This window comes from Bubalus kerabau, chromosome 5 (genome assembly GCF_029407905.1).
Source record: "Bubalus kerabau isolate K-KA32 ecotype Philippines breed swamp buffalo chromosome 5, PCC_UOA_SB_1v2, whole genome shotgun sequence".
In the NCBI taxonomy this organism is placed as follows: Eukaryota; Metazoa; Chordata; class Mammalia; order Artiodactyla; family Bovidae; genus Bubalus; species Bubalus kerabau.
This window is the reverse complement of record NC_073628.1, coordinates 30,408,005-30,432,215: the sequence shown is the minus strand read 5'-3', so window position 1 is coordinate 30,432,215 and position 24,211 is coordinate 30,408,005. Positions and strand designations below refer to the sequence as shown.

Here is a 24,211-nt window from a genome sequence, read left to right as displayed (position 1 = left end):
GAAATAAATCATTACCATATCTGTCTGTAAAATGCTTACTTACTTATATAAGTAATTTCTAACATGAAAAAGGAATTATCACAATTATTTTCTGATAAAAGAATAACCAACTATAGAATGAACATGAATATTATATTCAATGACTGATATGTGGTTTCTTAAATAAAATTTAAAGTGAAATACAGGAAATTCTGCTTCTGGGCATAATGGAAGTACCAGAATTATGTTTCCATAGTAAACAACTAAAAAATAAGACAAAATTCTAAAAACAATGGTTTCAGAAAATAGACAAAAGTCAAAAACAGGTTGTGATCCCTAAGAGGAGAGAACCAAATTAACTCCATTTACTGCCTGAGGAGCATTCCAGAGCAGTCCTTTATGCAGGGAAGAGGATCATAAGCAGAACACAGGAGTTTTCCTGATTGAGAAACAGGGATAAGGGTTCAGGCAGTCTGGAGTAACTGGAAACTGTAGGGCAGAAATCCAGGAAGTAAGAAACTGCTGAAAGTAATTGGCAGATCTGTATTATGACCTGCATTTAGTCTGTGTTAAATGCTAAGCTGCATGTGTATAGGGTGAACTCAACAAGGTCAGATTGTTTACTCTTTTTGTACCATCCATGTGCGATATCTAGTGTGCAGTCCATTACTAGGCATGCCAAGGAGTGAAAAATTATAAAACATTAAAAAGGAGGGAATCAACTTAATAGAGATGCCAAAATGAAAAAAGGATGGAATCAGAAGACTCAGTTTAATCATATATTATAAATATGTTGACTATGTTCAGCAGTTTAAAGAAAAATGTGAACACAGCAAGGAGAGGAATGGAAGACTAAAAAGATGGAACTTTTAACACTGAAAATATCTGAAATTTTAAAAATTCACTAAATGATATTAACAGTATATTAGATGTAAATAAAAGACATTGAAGATCATGCCAGTATTCTTGCCTGGAGAATCCATTGGACAGAGGAGCCTGATGGGCTATAGTCCTAGGGTTGCAAAGAGTCAGACACTACTGAGAGACTACGTATGAAAGACATTGAAATTGAAGATACAGCAGATAAAGCAACAGAAACAATTCAAACTAAAGCAACGAGAAAAAGACTGGGAAAATGATTAGATGCTCACTGATCTGTGAGACAATATCATGAGGTCTAAGACATGAATAACTAGAGATATGTGAGTGGGGAAGGATGGAAGCAAAAAAAAAAAAATATGCCCAAAATGTCTCCAAATTTGATGAAAACTAACCCCACAGAGATCCAACCAGTCCATTCTGAAGGAGATCAGCCCTGGGATTTCTTTGGAAGGAATGATGATAAAGCTGAAACTCCAGTACTTTGGCCACCTCATGCGAAGAGTTGACTCATTGGAAAAGACTCTGATGCTGGGAGGGATTGGGGGCAGGAGGAGAAGGGGACGACAGAGGATGAGATGGCTGGATGGCATCACTGACTCGATGGACGTGAGTCTGAGTGAATTCCGGGAGTTGGTGATGGACAGGGAGGCCTGGTGTGCTGCAATTCATGGGGTTGCAAAGAGTCGGACACAACTGAGTGACTGAACTGAACTGAACTGAACCCGACAGATTCAAAAAGTGTAATGGACACCAAGCAAAATGAATTCCAAACCTTACCAAATTATCTCATAATCCAATTGCTGAAAAACATTGAAAAAAGAAAACAACAGGGACATGGAGCATATTAAATGCTGAGAAATAAGCATAACAAAATCACAAAGGTCATTATAAATCATGTAACCAAAATGACATCTTTAAAAAACTGATTTAAAACATTTTTTAAAAATCTTGTCAACCTTATGTGTTATTTGAAGCAAAATACAGTTGTTGTTTTTTTTATTTTTTCCCCAGAAAAGGAAAGCCCCCAAAATATCTATCACTAGCAGACTTGCAGGGCAAATTCTTTAAGTAGAAGAAAAATTGTCAGATTCTTGGACCTTCACAAACTGAATAGCTCTGGAAATGATACACATGAATGAATACAAAATCATTTAAACTTCTTTTAGTTTTTAAAAAATAATTGTTTTAAGAAAAAAATCAAGGTATTGTGGCAATAATAACATGCAGGATTAAAATGTATGACAATAAATAAGTTCCTTCTAGGAGGAAGTTGAATTTCTCCTTTACTTCTGAGTTTCATATCGTCTACCTGGTCAGTTACTCTAATCATAGTCATCTTTTTAAAATGCAAATTTCAGGAAGGTAATTCTTACTGAAAGAAAAAACAAAACAGGAAAAAATAACTTGGAACTTGACTTGTCAGGACAAATACAAATCTTGAGGTTTGTAAGACATTTAAGTGTCTTTTCTATAAATATTAGTAAAAGGATTAGTCATCTAAACAGGTGACCTTGATTTGTTCCATCCACCAGAAATTCAATTTGAATCCAAAGTCTTGTAACTGATGGGTTTTATATTATTGTAACTTATTCACGGCTAAAATTTTAGAGTGCAAACTATGAGGTGTGTGTTTGTGTCTGTGTGTTTGTATTGTAGAGGTGTGGCATTGCCAATATTAATTTGTAAAAGAGCTCTATTTAATTGGCTTAAAGGAAATTAAGCACATATAAATACTCATAAATACAAAGAAACTAATCCACATGAACTTCTGAATCACATGATCTAGAGTTAATAAATTAAATGAACTAGATTCCATTTTAATGGATGAAAAATTTCAGTTTGTCAGTGTAATTAATACAGACATCTCTTTAGGGTCATCAACATTAAGTATGATACTTTTGTTGTACCTAGGTTTACTCAAAATCAAATAAGACCATATTATTCCTGCTACAAAATTTGTCAGCAAGAAAAACAACTTGATATGAAAGTTTTAAATAAATAAAGTAAATGAGATAGTTTAAGTGAACTCTTTAGGAATAATTATGTTCTGAGTATATTTGTCTAAAATCGTTTCTCCAGATTTATTTGTAACTTGAAACTGCTTAGTTAAATTCAATGATGGGAATTCATTGAATATCCAGATCATTTCCAAATAAGAAACTACAACATTACTGAACAAAAGCTTCCTTTTACAGAGAAACTAAAAATATTCAGAATTATTAATAAATATATTTGGTGCCACACTGAGATATTTTCTTTACGGAACACCTGTTTTAGAAATTACAATTGATATTCACAAGTTTGCCTATCTACAAATTGCTAATGTACATGTTCATAATTGCTTACTTAGTTTTCATTAGAAACTAAGGTTTTTAAGGTTAAGAATTACAATTAAAATATCTAATTAAAACTACTAAAAATTAATAAGGAAAACATCTTTGTATGCAGGAAAAAGAAGGTATAAAGAATGGAAACGCATGGGAAAAGAAAGGATTTTTGTCCTAAAGCTGTTTATTTCTAAAAGGAAAAGAAAATAAGGGACAAATTAATATGGATATAGAAAGTTATCTTTAGACAATGCCTTAGAAAGGCATTCTATGTGTTGGTCAGGGCTGATAAAGAGTAGAATAAATTTAACTGAGTAAATGAATTTTAAGTTGAAAGATAAAATGGTACAAAACCTGAATTTGGCTTTCTCTCTATTAAGGAGACAAAGTTTTTGGAAAATATTGATCTTCTTTTGATAACTAATTGTAAAATTTCTTTACCTTCAACCAGTAATCTGTTATGACTTGCAACATTTGCTTCTTGAAATCTTTGTCACTTTGGTTAAGTGAATAAGTATTGTTCCACAGTGACATATGACCCTATAATATTTGATCAAATGTTTTGAAACATTTTTTATATTTTTGACAAACTCTCCAAATTTCAAATTCTAATCAAAGTTCTTTTGACCTCTTTTAACTTTGGGATGCTTCAGAGAGAACACCTGAAAAATCTGATGAAGAGAAATATTAAACAAATTAGGGTTACTTTGTACATGAAATTATATGTAAGCATTATCAAATGAGTCGTGATAAAACTTAGTTTATTTTGTAAGGGTAAATGTTATTAATATAGATATTCTGGAAATTATGGCCCTCCTAAACATCTAATATGTCTAAGTAAAATATTAACAGCCATAATTCTAGTAATCATACTGAATTTTGTAACTCACAGTAGTAACCAATTTTCTTTGTCAACTGCATTGTAATCAGCTCTTCAATCATGTCTTTCAAACTCTTTTGTCATTTATAGACGGTCACTGTTTTACTCTGATGCTCTTGCAATAAGCGCTTCATATTCAAAAGGATTCATAGAAAGGATTTTTTGACAAGTGCAGTTTTCTGATAACTTTTAGACTGGGTAAAAAAATTAAATAGTTTTACTTGGTGACTTCATAAAGCTGTGAACAGAAGATTAACATCAAGAACCCAGTATGCTGGCATCAAGTTTCCAACGATATGTCCATTTGGCTGTGATATTGTTAACCCATCTTAATTCATTAAAGTAGATGCTCAAGTGATTCTTATACCTATTAAATTTGAAAAGCATTCACTCTAAATATTTCTGAATATTTCAAATATTACTGCTACTCTTGGATGGAAAAATGCATCCAACGCACCAAACAATAATGGGCATCTCAACTAATGCTGCATTCAAGCGGCTAAATTCTAAAACATAGTGATAAATTTCATGTTCTGCCCTCTCAACTGGAGTAGTACTGAGAGGCACTTACAGAAATGCGTGCTGACATCAACTTGAAATCTTGGCTTTAAATTCTTGGAAGTCAGAGTCCCTTCTCACAAAAGAGATAACATAAACTATCCCGAGTCATGTCACTCATTTATACAGGGTCAGCCAACTGGAAGCTACAAAGAGTTTTGCAGGCTGTAGCCGAACTTTTCCATCCCTTTTCCGCGTGCTGCCCTCAGCAGGTGTTTCCTGAGTCCAAGGCCTGGTCCTAGCGGAGCCTCTGGAGGTATTGGTGGGGAGTTGCCTCAGGGGGGGCGGGGCTTAGCTGCAGGGGCGGGGTCGAGGCGGGGCCGGAGTGGAGCCCGGCAACAGTGGGGCGGAGCCGAGCCCAGGAGGAATGGTGGGGGTGGGCGGAGCCGCGGGGACGGGGCGTGAATGTGGGCGGTGTCGCGGGGCGGGATGGGGCGTTGCGGGAGAGGGGCGGGGCAGAGAGGAGCGGCGGGGCGGAGCGACCCGGTCACCAAGCCGCCCGGCGGGGGCGGAGCGAGCGCCGCAGACCTGGGACCCGCGTTTGATCGCGCAGTTCTCACGGCCTGGTTTAGGCGGACCGCGGAGCAGACCCCCGGCCGCGATCCCCATGGGGCTGTGTTTTCCCTGTCCCACCGAGGCCGCGCCTCCCTCGCCGGACCTGGTGAGTAAGGCTGCCTGCCCGCTTCCCCGCGTCAGCCCGCCGGCGCCGCGCGCACCTGTTCCCGGAGGGGCGCGCCGGGAGGCCGGAGCTTCGGCCACGAGACGGGCCGTTGGACGCGGCGGCGCGGGCCGGAGAGCCGCCGGTGGGGACCCAGCTAGCAGAGACGGGTGGCTGCGCCCCGAGGGACCTCGACGTCCTGCCTGCGGGATTTGGGGGCTGTCTCCGCGTCCGTCTCTCTCCCTCTGAAGGCGGCTCCGGTGTCTCTTTACCTTTCGCCGCCGGCAAAATCGGGAATTCGTAGGACGCAGGCGCACGCGGACGGTGCGCTGTGGGGACCACTCCTGGAGATGCGGTAGATGAAGTTAATATGTGAAAAGACATCCCTCTTTCTCCGTGAACTGAGGAGTTTCATCTTGTAGGAGATGTGCATTTTTATGTGTCTGTACCAGCTGTTTAAAGAAGGTGCTGAATAAAGTCTTGTCTATTTCTGCGTTTTATTAGATATTGTATTAGTGAATCTCTCTTTAGTATTTATCTACGTTCTATTTTAAAAAGCATTTTATGTAGTAGAGAATATACAATTTATAAGGTTGCCACGTTTAGCGAATAAAAATACAAGGCATCCTGAAATTTGAATTTTCAGTTTAACGAGAAATGCATCTTAAAAATATGTCGATTTGTCCCCATGCAATATTGGGGGCATACTTGTACTAGAAAGTAGTCGTTATTTATCTGGATAATTGCAGATGTATCTAGGTGGTTTGTGGTATAGTACATTTATACTTTTTGTAGCTTTCTATTTTTAACAGCCTTTTTACCTTAATAATCCTTACAGGGAATTGTTAACAGAAAACCTAAATTTTAGGTTTATTAATATTTAGCTAAAAATTCTTTGAAGGAAATGAATTGTTTAGGGAAGTACATTAACTCTTCAGCTATTTGATCTTAAGTGCTAAAAACGACCTGGAAGTTAATATGAGAAAATTCACCTTGTCTTCCTTGCTACTGTTGCTTTTAAATGTTCTTAATTTTCTTTATCTGGCTGTTGATAAAAAAAACTAATGTGCCAGCAGTTGTTAAGCCCTCCCTGTCACCCCCAGAGATAACCACATGGCAGAATACTTGAATGCCACTTTATCTTTGAGGCTTTTCTTCACCACTCTAAATAAAATAGATCCTCCACTCTACCATCAACCCATCCTTCCATTTTGACCATACTCTTTGTATTTCCCAGAAGCACTTCCTTCAGTCTAATAAATGTACATTTATTTGATTATATATGACTGTCCTCATTGGAATGTAAATTCTATGTGGGTGGAAATATTTCTCTGTATTATTTCACTGCTGTGTTCTCAGCACCGGGAATAGTTCCTAGGTATGATTGTTGCTCAGTAAGTATCCAAAGAATGAATAAGTGAATGAATGTTTTGTGGAAAATGAAATTATTAACACAGCTCCCAAGAGAATGCTGTTTACTGTCGTATATATTTAAATAACTTATAACTTGTGATTAATCTAGGTAGAAAAATAATATTCATGGTGTCTCAACATGGAACAGTACATCTCAAATATCCTTCAGTCCTTCTTGTCCTACACAATGAGATTCATTCTCTTCATTCATGAACTTTTTCTGAAAATACCAGGCTGCCTCAAACTCCTTTTTAATTGGCAGTATCAACCATGTATTTCCTTGCTTGTATTGTTCAATGTCATTTGTTTTATTATTGCCCTGACTAGTTTGTTAGCGCTTAAAAAAAAAAGCGCAAATAGATTATTTCACAGGCCAATCTGTGTATGTATGTATGAGATATAAAATGTGTATATATAGATATATGTCTCACCTTGTGCTTACTTAAAGGTACACTGATTGGGAAAATGAAATTCAGAAAGTTGAGTATTTTATAAATGTTATAAGTAATGGCATTCCTAGTGGGACAGTTGAGGCCAGTACTATTTTTATAAACTATTATATTACTGGTAAGATAAAGTATAAAATATCAAGGATCATGTTTGGTTTTATTTAAAACCATATTTCTTACACATTTTTTCTAGGAAGAAAAAAGAGCAAAGCTTGCAGAGGCTGCGGAGAGAAGACAGAAGGAGGTAACAGTAAAATAAAATTCGACCTTAGATGGTTAAATTTGTGCTTTGTTCTCTGTAAATGTCTATTACTAGTAGTATTCTGTAATGAAAATGATATCTGATATCTTACAAATTTAAAGTAAACATTTTTCAGAATGATTTCTGTGTTTCAGTAAATTCATTTAATGCATTAATGTCATTTGTGTGTGTGCTCAGTCATGTCCACTTTTCTGTGATCCCACGGACTGTAGCCAGCCAGTCTCCTCTGTCCATGAGATTGTCTCCACAAGAATCCTAGAGTGGGTCGCCATGGCCTCCTCCAGGGATTTGTTATTTAATGTATGACAATTACCATACACGTGTCTTCCGTTATGTGAGATGCCCCTTTAATAACATTGTTCCTTGAGATGAACTGACTGAGCCTTGTAAAGCACTGACAGTTGTGAAGTAATTTTAGGGGCGAAATGTGTATGGTTGCAAAATACTCAGTGAAGAAATTGTAGTATGTTTTATGTAAAGCTGTTTTAGAAATAGTCTTAATTCTTTGTTGCCAGAAAAATAGACCAACCCCTCCCCTGCCCCCACATCGAAAGAAAAACCTGAAAGGCAAAAAGCAAAAGACACCTTCCAGACACAGAAAACTAATTTTTGTTGTTTTTCTACAATTTTGTTGTTTATCAACAATTTTCCTGAAGGCTGCATCTCGGGGTATTCTGAATGTTCGGTCTGTGGAAGAAAAGAGAAAGAAAAAGGAAAAAATAGAAAAAGAAATGGCTACATCTGGACCCCCACCAGAAGGTGGACTTAGAGTAAGTGTTAAAATTTATTGAAGATTTGATTTACCTGGAATTTTTGAAAACTTGAGTAGTAATCCATTCAATAATTTCCTCCAGAAAATGATTATCAAAGAAATGTGAATTTAAAAGCATGAACAATATAGATTGGAAGAAGTGTCAGTTTATTTGAACATTTCAACATTCATTGGAATAGATTTGTTTTCTTTTTCCCAAAATGAAAATAGATTTTTCTTGTTTATCTTAACCCTATATCTTAATACTTCATACGTACGTGTGTGTGTGTATATGTGTGCTCAGTCATGTCCAACTCTTTGCAACCCCACAGACTGTAGCCCACCAGGCTCCTCTGTCAATGGAATATTCCAGGCAAGAACACTGGAGTGGGTTGCCATTTCCTCCTCTAGGGGATCTTGCCAACCCAGGGACTGAACTTGCGTCTCTTGCATTGGCCGGTGGGTTCTTTGCCACCTGGAAAGCCTACTTACATAATTAATGACAATCTTAACTGTGTAGAAAACTTAAGCAATATGGAAGGGTACAAAGAAGAAAGTAAAAATCACCCAAATTCAGTATCATTTTGACATCATTTCTAATCTCATTTTATATGTCAATTTTATAAAATTGGATTGTACTATAACCTGCTTCAAACTCTTAGTTTTTTTCACTAAATGAAACACAAATTTCTGAATGACTTGAAGTCACATATAATGTTACAAAAATGGATATTTTTTTCTATAGTCAGAAGGTACTTCTTTCGCAGCCCACTCCAGTGTTCTTGCCTGGAGAATCCCAGGGACAGGGGAGCCTGGTGGGCTGCTGTCTATGGGGTCACACAGAGTCGGACACGACTGAAGCGACTTAGCAGCAGCAGCAGCAGCAACCTAACAAAGGGCTTCCCTGATAGCTCAGTTGGTAAAGAATCTGCCTGCAATGCAGAAGACCACAATTTGATTCCTGGGTCGGGAAGATCCCCTGGAGAAGGGATAGGGTACCCACTCCAGTACTTTTGGGCTTCCCTTGTGGCTCAGCTGGTAAAGAATCTACCTGCAATGTAGGAGACCTGGGTTCAATCCCTATGTTGAGAAGATCCCCAGAAGAAGGGAAAGGCTACCCACTCCAGTATTCTGACCTGGAGAATTCCATGGACTGTATTGTCCATGGGGTTGCAAAGAGTCAGACACTATGGAGCGACTTGCACTTTCAACCTAACAAATTTTACATCAGCTTTTGAACTCTTTGGGACGACCCAGAGGGATGGTATGGGGAGGGAGGAGGGAGGAGAGTTCAGTATGGGGAACACATGTATACCTGTGGCGGATTCATTTTGATATTTGGCAAAACTAATACAATTTTGTAAAGTTTAAAAATAAAATAAAATTAAAAAAAAATAAAAATAAAAAGCAAAAAAAAAAAAAGAGAGAGAGAAAGGAGCTTCTGTAATTAAAGCTGAAGTTTTCATGCAATGAAGCCTATAGATTAAAAATAAGTTAGGTCTTAGATTTCTTCTGGTCCCTTCAGAAGTGCGCAAAATGAGAGACATTATCAGTATTAAATTCAGTACCTTTTTTTTCTTCGACCACCTGCATTGCTCACAGCATACAGTGAAGTTCAAAACTTTTGGCGGCTCAGAGCTTCCCTGGTGGCTCAGCTTAACAGCTGCAATCAGAATCAGCCTGCAATGAGGGAGACCTGGGTTCAATCCCTGGGTTGGGAAGGTCCCCTGGAGAAGGGAAAGGCTACCCACTCCACTATTCTGTCCTGGAGAATTCCATGGGTGGTATAGTCTGTGGGATCTCAGAGAGTTGAACACCACTGAGCAACTTTCACTTTCAGGGATAACAGAAGGGAAAATATGAGATAGACAGTAACTTTAATCCTCAAACCCTTTGGCCTGGGGCCATTTAAGGGCCGCTCTCAGATCCCTGGGTTGGGAAGATCCCCTGAAGAAGGAAATGGCAACCGACTTCAGTATTCTTGCGTGGAAAATCCCATGGACAGAGGAGCCTGGTAGGCTACAGTCCCCGGGGTTACAAAGAGTCGGACACAACTGAGCTACTTCTATCCTGTTCTCAGGCCTTGAGTGTCCTGTGGTATAGCCTGATTCTTCCTAACCTGACTCCATAGTATGAGGAAAACAGGACCCTCTCTGTCTTCACACGCTCCACATATTCATCTGCTGACTAACTGCCTCTTACAAGGACAGTTGGCATTGGTAATGCTTACTGTGTTCTGGAAAGGCAGCCTTATTTTATGAAGTCAGTGTGACGATGGCCTCAGGATACAGACTAGCATCAGTTCAGGACATACCAGCAGAGGCGTTCTGGCAGATGCCATTGGCTTATGGGGGACTTTCACAAAAGGCTGGACCTTGGATCTGACCTTGTACCAATCATGATCTCTGAGATGGCGCTTGGCCCTCAGGACTTTTAAACTCCGCAAGGAGTCTGATGTCAAACCAGATTGAGAATCACTGCTCTAGTGTTTGTAATACTAGTCCTAAAGGCTATTTTGTTGAAAATAGAGTGCCATGGTAAAAAACGTTTAAAAATACTGAATGAAGTAAAAGTGAAGAGTTGCTCAGTCGTGTCCAACTCTTTGCGACTCTTTACAGACTCTTTGGACTGTATAAAACATGGACTTTACAGCCTTTCCCTTCTCCAGGGGATCTTCCCAACCCAGGGATTGAACCCAGGTCTCCTACATTGCAGGCAGATTCTTTACCAGCTGAGCCACAAGGGAAGCCCCAAAACACTGAATATTATGTTATATATTGAATACCTTCCTTGGAGATTAAAAAAAGCACAATATTTAAATCCGTAAAAAGTCCTAAAATAAAGGGAAGTAAATTTACTTGAATTCATCTTTAATTTTTAAACTTTATTTAAATAAACATTTTTTAAAAGTATGTTACACCCAATAATGTTTCTTAATATACTTGGAACAGTAGAGACTGGTAAATACGTCTGGTATTATCCCAATGGCTTTTTCAGAACTTACTATTGCAAAATTTAATAAACTGGATTAAGCAGAATACCACGTGTAATAGTTTCTCAAGTTGAGACAGTCAAAGACTTTGTGTGTATTAGTCGCTCAGTTGTGTCCAACTCTTTGCAACCCCATGGACTCCTCTGCCCATAGGATTCTCAAGGCAAGAATACTGGAGTACAGGTTGCCATTTCCTTCTCCAGGCAAAGACTCTGCCAGACCATTATTTAATAATTTCTACCACTTCTTCACTCCCCTGCCTCAAACAAGAATTCCAGTTCCTTTATTTTTACTTTGTAGTTTCATTGTTTTTATTTTGTCTTGTGATGTTTTGTTTGACTGATTATCAGGTATTTGGAACCTAGCTGCTGCCCCTCGTTAACCTGTCCAGATATTTTCTTTCTTTCTCTGTGTACACCCTCTTATATTTTATTTCAGACTTTTGACTATAATATAAAATTTTACTAGTCACTGGCCCTCACAAAGATCATTTTACATTTGTATAGCCCAGATTCCTCTTTTACCTGTTTGTTCACTTTTTAAACAAAATTTACTTTCCTCTATATTTTTATCTTTTCTAGTGGACAGTTTCATAAAGCACAGCATGAATGGAAGAGTCTACTGCCAGTAACTAATATCTACAATCAAGTGGACATCCTCAATTTAATTTCTTCTCTTTGAATAAATGAAGATTCAGACTTTGTAATTTTAGTGCTCTCAAGTGCAGTGCTTTTTCAAAATTGAATACTGAAAATGCTTTTGATTGTGAGAGTTAGAAAATGGCCAGACCTTTCATTAAATTCTTATTTTCCCTGCCTTTGCTCTTCTGTAGATGGTGGGTGATTTGCCACTTTTTAGTAGTTAAAACATGGACCTAAATAGTGAATATATATTTGTATATTGCATGGAAAAATTCTGCATATGTCTCAGATATTTAAAGTTGCACTTGCATTTTCCCTCCTTTATGAAATGATCTAGCTCTTTATAAGTTGCTGCATAACCTTATATCTCATTATTTCATTATATGTGAAGACTTTAGCTTAAACTTGTGGACTTAGTGCCTTTTAAACTGATCATCAGGGAAAATCTTGAAAAATCATTTGAAGGGCTTATATGAAGGAACACTGTAAATTTTTATAACTTACTAAGAAATGAATATTTATTTCTAGAGAACATAAAATATCTCCTAATTTCTATTTCTGTAGCTTATAAAATTAACATACTCTCTTTATAATAAAGTTTTTTTTTTGCTTGCTGAATTTAAAATTATATATTAGTGATGCCATCAGAGGGCAGCGATGTACAATATACAGTATTGGATTCAACTCTATAAAGATTTTTGCAGTAATTGAATGAATTAAATTAAGAATGGATGGGTTATACTTAGTGTGAATGTGTTTGTCCAAATTTTATAGGTGTTTTTATTTTTTATTTATTAAAGAATGCTTATAAGATTTTTACAGATGTGAAATTGCCAAGGCCAGTATGAATGTATGAAAGAAGTATGTAAGTATTGTATTTAAAAAGGTCTACTTTAAACATAAAAATATTGCAGGGTAATTCTGTGTGATGCATTGCCATAAACTTTTTTAGATTTTTGTTCACTGGTAATATTTATTATAACAATTTTAGTTTTTTGAGTTTCTTGATATATAATAAGCTAAAACAGAAGAATTACTATATGTTTTAATTTGGTTGCTCTTTTGGATGACAAGGCCACGGTCTGAGCCCTAAATTACAATTTTCAGGTATTAAATGAAATAAGGATTGTAAATTAAAGAGACCAACTCACCTAACCTACAGAAAGGAAACTGAACTACTATCTCGCTCATCCCTCCCACAAATCTTGTGTTATATTGCAGTATATGATGTATTTTAAAGACTTTGAACTATAATATAGATCTCTTGACTCCTCAATTGGAAAACATCACTTTCTTTGATTATGGAATGAAATATTCTGTGACTGTCCAGGCAAGATATGTAGTTATAGACAGGTTCAATTTTCTTTATCCTTTAGAGAATTGGTGGTATGTTTGTTCAGAAAGGATAGTGAAGTCATTGGATTGTATTTTAGAAATAAAATTCTTGACTCTATGAACATGATTAATTTTTTTCAAGGCAGAAAGGAGAAAAGAACATTAATAGATGAATGGGTATGGAACCAGAATATACCATTCCTAGAATGTGTGCATCCTTCCTTCTGTTTTAATATAGAAAAGACAGTTTTATCAGTGTTAACAGCTTATAGTTGGGGTTAGTGTAGACAAAAGGCTTACATCTTGGGGATAATGCCCTATTTCTAATAGCAGTTTATATCCAAATACCATGCTTATTTACTGTTGAACCAAGAATGCTGTGCTGGCGAATTGCCTTCTAGTAACAGTGGATATGCCCTTCCAGTCAACCATGGCCTGCCTCCTTGGGTGTAATCGACTGTCCCCAGAACCACATGGGTTGCATGGCTTTTAAGGGGTGATACTCATGTTAGGAATAGTGTTAGGAAGGAGAAGGAAAAAGGGGAGACTGGATGCCTGATAGGAAACCAGTAAGTGACTACTTAAAAAAAAATGTACACACGCACACACATTCTCAAGGAATCTTCCTCAAAGTTATAAATCAGTTTCTGATGAAACCTTAGCTTAGAGCTAATTTCCCATAATTGATAATTTAAATAGGAAAGCATTATAATTCTCAATATGTCACCTAAACTCCCCAACCAAATTACTAAAATAAAACTAAACAGTAAAATGCTTATATGTATTGACTATCTATCACATTAAGTGCTTAAACCACTGCTTGTTGATTCTAATCATCAAACTGTTACTATGGCTGATAACAAAAAGTTGTGTATTACCACACAGCCCCTGTGTTGACGTGCTGCATGTTTTTTAAAACATCTGTATGTGATTTTTTTGTTTCACTGATTGTATTTGGAATGTAATTTTCCCACACATGGATTTGTTATCAATGCCGTATTGGCTTACAGGGTACAAATATACATTTTCCTATACAAAAAAACTGGCTTTGGCCATTTCTGTTGAACAAATTTTTTTATTTTTACTACATCTTAAATCATTTATAGGTTGGCATGTTTCTTTTCCTATACTCTAAAAAAGAAATGCTATTATTTGTCTCCTGTTTTTTAGAGAAATACTATAATAAACTTCATAGTGAGTCTGTGTATATACATATATGAATTGTAATCCCGACTTTGCACAGAGTGAAGCAACACCCCTGCAGCGAAGAGGTAGCATGGGTGAGATTTTTGTTCATCATTTTTTAATGCTACTGTCAGGCCATTTCTGCAAGCTATGGATCTATTATCCCACCTAAGCCAGGACAAACAGACTTTAAATTACAGAGGAAGTGATGCTTGGCAACAATATGGGCACAGTATGTTTGTAATGTGAATTCCAATATTTGTTTAGTATTTCCAATAGTATTCTGCTAGCAATATGCAAAGTCTTGTATGCAAAGTCTTGTGGCATTTAGATAAGGAGGAAAAAAGAGTTCCTGTTATATGAATAACTTTAGCATTTATAGAGGATTATGACCAAAAGCAATTTAATAACACCTTAAATGATATCTTATTTCTACATGGAAAGTAGTTATAGAATCTTCATAGAGTTTTATGAGAATAAAATATACTTACTATTTATAAAAGAGAGAAAAATGAGAAAAAAAAAGTTAAAAAAAAAAGCTTTCCTAGTCTTTTATTCTTGAACTTCACTCTGGCATGCAGAGTTTAATGGTTTCTCAGATTATTATTTTGTGATTTTGTTTTTTATTTTGTGTTAAGTAAAGATAGAAGATATATATGGCTGACACATATGTATAAACTTATCAGCAGCATTTTTAATAATGGAATATAGTATTTTCTAAAAAAGAGAGTAAATGTTCTAGCTATCATCTTTGGTACTTCAAAAGACTTGGCCATAAGCTATGAATTTTCCTTTTCTGCTCCAACAATTCAAGTTATTTTCACTGATAAGAATTGTGCTGTGCCCTTAGAAGAAAAGGTAACTTGTGTTGGTTTTAGATTTAAACACTATCTGCATAAACAGATCAGTAAGAGGTAAGTAAACATGCATGCCTATCCGAGTTGATATTTAAGGTGATTCCTTGGACATCTCCAAGCAAGCATCTCAAATTCCCAAGATAAGTGTATTTGCTTTAAGTTGATTGAGTAGTACAGTTTTCTCTGATTTTTTCAAAAGCCACTGACACAATCAATTTGCATTTATAGCAGACTTTGAAACCAATGTGTTTCAGATCAGATCAGATCAGATCACTCACTCAGTCATGTCCGACTCTTTGCGACCCCATGAATCGCAGCACGCCAGGCCTCCCTGTCCATCACTAACTCCTGAGTTCACTGAGACTCTCATCCATCGAGTCAGTGATGCCATCCAGCCATCTCATCCTCTGTGGTCCCCTTCTTCTCCTGCCCCCAATCCCTCCCAGCATCAGAGTCTTTTCTAATGAGTCAACTCTTCACATGAGGTGGCCAAAGTACTGGAGTTTCAGCTTTAACATCATTCCTTCCAAAGAAATCTCAGGGCTGATCTCCTTCAGAATGGACTGGTTGGATCTCCTTGTTTAGTGGGGTAGCAAAATGCAAATCATTCTATGCTGTGCTGTGCTAAGTCACTTCGGTTGTGTCTGACTTTGCAACCCCATGGACTGTAGCCCACTGGGCTCCTCTGTCCATGGTGATTCTCCAGGCAGGAATACTGGAGTGGGTTGCCATGCCCTCCTCCAGGGGACCTTCCAAACCCAGGTATCGAGCCCAGGCCTCCCGCATTGCAGGCAGATTCTTTACTGTCAGCCACCAGGGAAGCCCAAGAATACTGGAGTGGGTAGCCTATTTCTTCTCCAGGGAATCTTCTTGACCCAGCGGACAAACCCGCATCTCCTACATTGCAGGCAGATTCTTTACCAGCTAAGCTACCAGCAAAGTCCAAATCATTATATAGAAAAAGTCAATTCTGTCTTTATAATACAAGTAATGAATAATCATGAGGCTTCCCAGGTGGCGCTAGTGGTAAAGAACTCGCTGCAATACAGGAATAATGAGAGGATGTTTGATCCCTGGGTAGGGAAGATTCCCCTGGAGGAGGGGCTGGCAAACCACTCCAGTATTCTTGCCTAGAGAATCCCATGGACAGAGGAGCCTGGCAGGCTACGGTCCATAGGGTTGTAAAGAGTCAGACAGGACTGAAGCAACTTAGCACACAAGAACAATGAGCCATCTGAATCTTCAAACACTGTAAATCATACAATATCATCACATAGGATAAAAATACTTAGGAAAAAGAAAACGAAAAGATCTGAAATAGAAAACTACAAACACTGCTGAGATTTTTTTTAAAAAAATATATGAATGGTGAGAGCATTGCATGTTCATGGATTGAATGGCAGTTCTGTCAAGATAGTCTCAAAGTGATCAATAAATGAAACACCCCAGCAAGCTCTTTCAGAGAAATTAATGAATCGATCTAAAACTCATGGAAAATGCAAGATTTAGGATAGTCAAGACAATTTTGATAAAAGGATCTAGTGATTTTCACTAAGAAGTCAATGAGTAAGGGCCATCTACATTTAGTCATTTCCTTCTGAATATAGTCTTATTTCTCCAGATTCTTTTTCAGTGCCATTCAGCTAGCAACTAGACCCCAATGTCAGTTGGGACTGTGTTCTTAGTTCACTTAAAAAGACCATTGTAGATGTGTAGACAGAATAATGCCACTTCCCCAGAAGATGGGACCCACCCTAATTCCTGGAATCTGGGTCTGTGTTACATAACACAGCAAAAGGTATTTTGTAGCTGTGATTCGGTTAACGATACTAAACGGGGAGAGGATACTGGACTATTCAGGTGGACCCAATCTAACCATGTCTGCGTGCTCAGTTGTGTCCAGGTCTCTGTGACCCCATGGACTGTAGCCTACCAGGCTCCTGTGTCTATGGCGTTCTCCAGGCAAGAATACTGTTCCCTTCTCCAGGGGGTCTTCCGGATCCAGGGACAAACCCAGGTCCCCTGCATTGCAAGCAGATTCTTTACAGTCTGTTGTTTTAAAAAGTTTGTGTCTGCTTTGATTAAATCATTCATGTGACAGAACTTCTTCCCTGGCTTTCTGAAGCAAGAAAGGTGGATTCTGTTGTTGCTGAAAAAAATGAAGAAATGACAAATTAACTCTGCCTATTCAGGGCAGCACTCAAAGGACTGTTTATAAAATCTAGACTTTCTGCTAAGAGAACAAACACGACCACCACTCAGCTGCCCAAAGTGAAAAAGTACTAGGTAACCGTAATTAAACGCTTCCTGTAATTCCCAGGGGAAGTTGCTATTTGCAGATGATCTTTATTTCAGAGTGAAGCATTGATAATAGAGACAGGGGCAATGTTTCAACATTTATCTTTTTAATTCTTGAATCAGTGAGGACAATATCTTGCTGTTTATGAGTACAAAACAGCCCTGTCCTTGGTATACAAGGGTATACATAAGTCTGTAACATCATTAGCTACAGTAAAATTACTAGACAGCACAGCAAAGTAGGGTTAACTAAAGATACATTTTAATAAGAAAATGCTTTGAAATAACATGAAGTCAATGGACATTTGACTGTACAGTTTATTCTGTCAAAATATAAATGTATGTCAGCTTATGTGTGTGAATTACACAGTCAGTTTCAACACAGCCACGTGCCTAGGATTGTGTGAAACAACTCATAAGCCATTCTCTAAGGGGTGTTGTGAAAACTTCCAAAAGTACCCCGGATATTTGGTCAGAGCTAAGGGATAAACTTTAAGGCAATCTTGCAAGTAAATGTAAACTTTTCTAAAGTGGCCTTTCCAGTAAAGGATTACTGTCGTGAATAGTCTTTACTTTATAGTGCTGTTGGATATTTTTAGTAGCATGTCATCACACTAATTGTCACTTTTTAAAAATCAGCTTTAAAATCCTGCAATTATAATTTTTAAAAAAATGTCTGGGGTGCTTTTATTCTGTAGACTTTGGGCAGGCACTTTCTGTTGATTTTACTGTAAATCCTATTCTAATTTTTATCTTTAGCTAGAATTGTATTGCTAAGATTGTGTTCTAAATACTGTGTTCATATATTGAGAAATAATAATTTGCCTACAATTTGTCTAATTTAAATCTAAGTTGAAAATTTCTTTTTAGAGGTCATTTTCTACAGAAGCATTCAAAATAAATAGTGCTACTCTTTGAGCATGTTTCAGCATGATGACATTTTTCTGTCTTTTTCCAAAGTAATTTGTAGAGCATGTGAACTAAACTGACTACTGGAGATGTAGATACAGGCCATTATGAGAGTCCCCTTGTAGTGACCACCTAGTTTCACTTAATTTCCTTCTTAGCCTTATAATTGGCAGAGACCACCAGGTAATTGTCTGGATTCATGTCCTTAAGGGTTGGAGATTTGCTCTGGACGGGGGATGTCTTGCCATCCACACGGGATATCTGCAGCATCCGGCAGGGGTCGTGTTTCAACAAATACCCTGCAAAAGTTTCCCATCCTCCTCCCACGCGGACCATAACATGCTTGTTGTGCAGCATCTGGGGAATGAAAAGAGAGCGAATGAGTGAAATTCTGAGAATTCCTGCAGTATCTCAAATCAGCTTCCAGCTCTAGCGCTGTTACTGTTTTCTGTTTTGTTTTTCAAGCCCCCATTGTTCTTCCACTTCTTGTCTGAGTCAGCATAGAGTTTATGAGAGAAGCTTTGTCTTTTCCAGGCAAGTGGATCATGCATGGTTCACATCCCTGGGTTGCAGCTTTGCCCTGCTGTGGGAATCTGTAGGTACAATCCCCTGTTGGTTCAGTGAGTCTAGAGGCTCCTCGCTGACACCTGAGGCTGCATCATAGCCTCCTCATTGTCCCATTTCCTGCTTGCTGCCTCAGATAAGAGCTCCTTTCTCCCCACTTGGTTATTCCCCCCTGAACCAGGACTTTCAAGACCATGGAAATGCCTGCTGTAAAATATATACAATATAGAATTGGAATAAAGAATACAGATATATACATGTGTGTGTGTGTGTGTGTGTGAGTCGTGACCGACTCTTTGCAACCCCATGGACTGTAGTTCACCAGGCTGTGCTGTCCATGGGATTCTCCAGACAAGAATTCTGGAATGAATTGCCATTACCTTCTCCAAGATCTATGCATATATGTATGTATTTATATATGTAAATATATGTGTGTATATTTACAGATCTATATGGATTCCCGGGTGGCTCAGTGGCTCAATTCACCTGCCAGTGGAGGGGATGTAGGAGGCATGGGTTCGATCCCTGGGTCAGGAAGATTCCCTGGAGGAGGAAATGGCTACCCACTCCAGTATTCTTGCCTGGAAAATTCCATAGACAGAGGAGCCTTGTGGGCTACCGTCCATAGGGTCACAAAGAATCAGACACAACTGAGTGACTGAGCACACAGGTATGCACAAATATATATATATAAATGCAGTACTTGGATGCAATCTCAAAAACAACAGAATGATCTCTGTTCATTTCCAAGGCAATCCATTCAATAACATAGTAATCCAAGTCTATGCCCCAACCAGTAACGCTGAAGAAGCTGAAGTTGAATGGTTCTATGAAGACCTACAAGACCTTTTAGAACTAACACCCAAAAAAGATGTCCTTTTCATTATAGGGGACTGGAATGCAAAAGTAGGAAGTCAAGAAACACCTGGAGTAACAGGCAAATTTGGCCTTGGAATAAGGAATGAAGCAGGGCAAAGACTAATAGAGTTTTGCCAAGAAAATGCACTGGTCATAACAAACACCCTCTTCCAACAACACAAGAGAAGACTCTATACATGGACATCACCAGATGGTCAACACCGAAATCAGATTGATTATATTCTTTGCAGCCAAAGATGGAGAAGCAAAAACAAGACCAGGAGCTGACTGTGGCTCAGACCATGAACTCCTTATCATCAAATTCAGACTTAAATTGCAGAAAGTAGGGAAAACCACTAGACTATTAAGGTATGACCTAAATCGAATCCCTTATGATTATACAGTGGAAGTGAGAAATAGATTTAAGGGCCTAGATCTGATAGAGAGAGTGCCTGATGAACTATGGAATGAGGTTCGTGACATTGTACAGGAGATAGGGATCAAGACCATTCCCATAGAAAAGAAATGCAAAAAAGCAAAATGGCTGTCTGGGGAGGCCTTACAAATAGCTGTGAAAAGAAGAGAAGCGAAAAGCAAAGGAGAAAAGGAAAGATATAAACATCTGAATGCAGAGTTCAAAAAAATAGCAAGAAGAGATAAGAAAACCTTCTTCAGCGATCAATGCAAAGAAATAGAGGAAAACAACAGAATGGGAAAGACTAGGTATCACTTCAAGAAAATCAGAGATACCAAAGGAACATTTCATGCAAAGATGGGCTCGATAAAGGACAGAAATGGTATGGACCTAACAGAAGCAGAAGATATTAAGAAGAGATGGCAAGAATACAAAGAAGAACTGTACAAAAAAGATCTTCACGACCCAGATAATCATGATGGTGTGATCACTGACCTAGAGCCAGACATCCTGGAATGTGAAGTCAAGTGGGCCTTAGAAAGCATCACTACGAACAAAGCTAGTGGAGGTGATGGAATTCCAGTTGAACTATTCCAAACCCTGAAAGATGATGCTGTGAAAGAGCTGCACTCAATATGCCAGCAAATTTGGAAAACTCAGCAGTGGCCACAGGACTGGAAAAGGTCAGTTTTCATTCCAATCCCAAAGAAAGGCAATGCCAAAGAATGCTCAAACTACTGCACAATTGCACTCATCTCACGGGCTAGTAAAGTAATGCTCAAAATTCTCCAAGCCAGGCTTCAGCAATATGTGAACCATGAGCTTCCCGATGTTCAAGCTGGTTTTAGAAAAGGCAGAGGAACCAGAGATCAAATTGCCAACATCTGCTGGATCATGGAAAAAGCAAGAGAGTTCCAGAAAAACATCTGTTTCTGCTTTATTGACTATGCCAAAGCCTTTGACTGTGTGGATCACAATAAACTGTGGAAAATTCTGAAAGAGATGGGAATACCAGACCACCTGATCTGCCTCTTGAGAAATTTGTATGCAGGTCAGGAAGCAACAGTTAGAACTGGACATGGAACAACAGACTGGTTCCAAATAGGAAAAGGAGTTCGTCAAGGCTGTATATTGTCACCCTGTTTATTTAACTTCTATGCAGAGTACATCATGAGAAACGCTGGACTGGAAGAAACACAAGCTGGAATCAAGATTGCCAGGAGAAATATCAATCACCTCAGATATGCAGATGACACCACCCTTATGGCAGAAAGTGAAGAGGAACTGAAAAGCGTCTTGATGAAAGTGAAAGAGGAGAGTGACAAAGTTGGCTTAAAGCTCAACATTCAGAAAATGAAGATCATGGCATCCAGTCCCATCACTTCATGGGAAATAGTTGGGGAAACAGTGGAAACAATGTCAGACTTTATTTTGGGGGGCTCCAAAATCACTGCTGATGGTGACTGCAGCCATGAACTTAAAAGACTCTTACTCCTTGGAAGGAAAGTTATGACCAACCTAGATAGCATATTCAAAAACAGAGACATTACTTTACCAACAAAGGTTCGTCTAGTCAAGGCTATGGTTTTCCCTGTGGTCATGTATGGATGTGAGAGTTGGATTGTGAAGAAGGCTGAGCGCCAAAGAATTGATGCTTTTGAACTGTGGTGTTGGAGAAGACTCTTGAGAGTCCCTTGGACTACAAGGAGATCCAACCAGTCCATTCTGAAGGAGATCAGCCCTGGGTGTTCTTTGGAAGGAATGATGCTAAAGCTGAAACTCCAGTACTTTGGCCACCTCATGCGAAGAGTTGACTCATTGGAAAAGACTCTGATGCTGGGAGGGATTGGGGGCAGGAGGAGAAGGGGATGACAGAGGATGAGATGGCTGGATGGCATCACTGACTCAATGGAGGTGAGTCTCAGTGAACTCTGGGAGTTGGTGATGGACAGGGAGGCCTGGCGTGCTGCGATTCATGGGGTCACAAAGACTCGGACATGACTGAGCGACTGATCTTATCTGATGACTTCTTTGGTGGCTCAGACTGTAAGGAGTCTGCCTGCACTGCTGGAGACCTGGGTTCAAGCCCTGGGTTGGGAAGATCCCCTGGAGAAGGAAATGGCAACCCACTCCAGTATTCTTGCCTGGAAAATCCCATGGACAGAGGAGCCTGGCAGGCCTCAGTCCATGGGATAGCCAAGAGTCAGACACGACTCTGTGACTTGACTTGACTTCTTATATATATATATATATATATATATACACACACACACACACACATATTATAAATATATATGCATACATTTCATAGTGATTCAATTATACATATATATGTACATACCTGTATTCTTTTTTCCTATTCTATCCCATTATAGTTTATTTTAAGATATTGAACATAGTTCTCTATGCTATATAGTCAATCCTTGTTATCTGCTTTTGGAATATAATGTTAATGATCCCACAAATACTCAATGGAAAATGGAATTGAAGATGCACTCAGAAAAACTGAAATCTTCCCCAGTCACCCACTGTTGAGGCTTTTGAGGAAAGATTTTATGGAGTGGCCAAATAGTTATGTTTGTCTTTTTCTCATTCTTCCTAGTTAGCATAGAATACCTCCTCAAAACAAAAACAAATAAAAACCTTACTTTCAGCTGCATGAACCATTTAGAGCTCCAGATTAACAAGACTACAGATTGAAAAGGTGAAACATGTGGTTATTTAACATATCTGAGTTGTGGAGGATTGGCACAGTGAACCAAAGATTTGATCTTAGTAAGAATAAGAGGGCGTACCACACGTTCACCAAAGACCCTGCTGACTTGTCTCCTGCCCAGAATATTACAACAATGGCAATATAATCTTGGGAAGGGGGTATAGGTTTGGGAGGGGATTTGGGAAGCAGTTTTCCAGGTCAGGCTTCCCTGGTGGCTCAGACAGTAAAGAATCCTCCTGCAATGCGGGAGACCTGGGTTTGATCCTGGGTTGGGAAGATCCCCTGGAGGAGGGAAAGGCCTCCCACACCACTATTCTTGTCTGGGTAATTCCATGGACAAAGGAGCCTGGCAGGCTACGGTCTATGGGGTCCCAAAGAGTCAGACACGCCTGCGTGACTTTCACTTCACTTACAGTGCCTCCCCAGGTCCCACCAGTCACACCATGTTCCTGTTGTGTAGGATGAAGATAGTGAGACCCGGATCTTTGACTATGATTTCCTGACTCCCAGTCTAGTGCTCTTCCCACAAGGGTTCCTCCTTATAAAATCCATCAGGGCATTTGTAATTTTACTGGCCTATTTTCATTTCACAAGTTCCTGGCTTTGTCTCTACTTCCTGATTTTAAAACTTGGAGTTCCTGAGAGAAAAACAGAAAAGGCCAGTTTCAAAATAGCACTTTGACCCGAGTTGTTCCAACATAGCTGCTTTTGCTTATTGTTGAAGTCCTGGCACCTATCCTTGCAAACTACCTCTAAACATCATTGGCATGAGTGCCCCTGGCAGAATGCCCAAGTTCACTTGACTATCAGCAGTCTGTTTCACCAGAAAGAAACAACCAGTCAGAAGGATTTTTAAACTATCAGTGAATTCCGGAAAATAGAGACAGAAATGCTTTTCAGCCTAGAGTATAAGATTTGGTACAAACTGCTTGCAGATTCTTTCATGAATCCATAGGACCATAGAGAGTGGATCCAACATGAGACAGAGTCATTCTGAATATGAATAACACAGGAATTAAATTTCTGCCCACCTCATCTTCCATACTCTTCCTATAGCTAATCAGCAAACCTACGTTTTGCTAAAGAAAGCCAGTGGTCAAAGTGGGCAAGTTTTAAGCATGGGATGAAAATAACAGAGCTATAGGTGGTTATAGCCTGATTATAGAGATTTGAATCCCATGCCTTTCTTTATAACATGGTCAGTCTCAAGAAATGAATGCCCACCTGGTGTCCATAAACAAATTCATTATTGTTTAACCTAAAAGCAAACAGTGATGATGTA

At 38.6% G+C, this 24,211-nt stretch overlaps 2 protein-coding genes across 8 annotated transcripts in view; one reads left to right on the top strand and one right to left on the bottom strand.

Annotated features, from left to right (window-relative positions):
• Positions 1-5,073: 5,073 nt before the first annotated feature.
• Positions 5,074-13,249, top strand: SVIP (small VCP interacting protein). The gene is made up of 4 exons (XM_055581379.1): positions 5,074-5,287; positions 7,340-7,390; positions 8,065-8,178; positions 11,733-13,249. The coding sequence occupies exons 1-4, from the start codon at positions 5,234-5,236 to the stop codon at positions 11,745-11,747; spliced, it is 234 nt and encodes a 77-aa protein (XP_055437354.1). The 5' UTR covers positions 5,074-5,233; the 3' UTR covers positions 11,748-13,249.
• Positions 13,250-17,709: 4,460 nt separating this feature from the next.
• Positions 17,710-24,211, bottom strand: part of GAS2 (growth arrest specific 2) — a 176,439-nt gene continuing 169,937 nt past the window's right edge. For 5 of the 7 annotated variants that reach the window (XM_055581372.1, XM_055581374.1, XM_055581375.1 and 2 more), the window contains one exon: positions 17,710-18,733. In XM_055581372.1, coding sequence (XP_055437347.1) covers positions 18,515-18,733 — 219 coding nt within the window. In that variant the 3' untranslated portion in view covers positions 17,710-18,514. The remainder of the gene's footprint in view (positions 18,734-24,211) is intronic. The other 2 variants (XR_008714611.1, XR_008714613.1) reach the window with 2 other exon arrangements.

Excerpts from the sequence above, each read along its gene's own strand:
- SVIP (XM_055581379.1), top strand. The coding sequence starts at position 5,234 with ATGGGGCTGTGTTTTCCCTGTCCCACCGAGGCCGCGCCTCCCTCGCCG. Across the intron at positions 5,288-7,339 it reads CGCCTCCCTCGCCGGACCTG|GAAGAAAAAAGAGCAAAGCT; the intron begins GTGAGTAAGGCT and ends CATTTTTTCTAG. Across the intron at positions 7,391-8,064 it reads CGGAGAGAAGACAGAAGGAG|GCTGCATCTCGGGGTATTCT; the intron begins GTAACAGTAAAA and ends ATTTTCCTGAAG.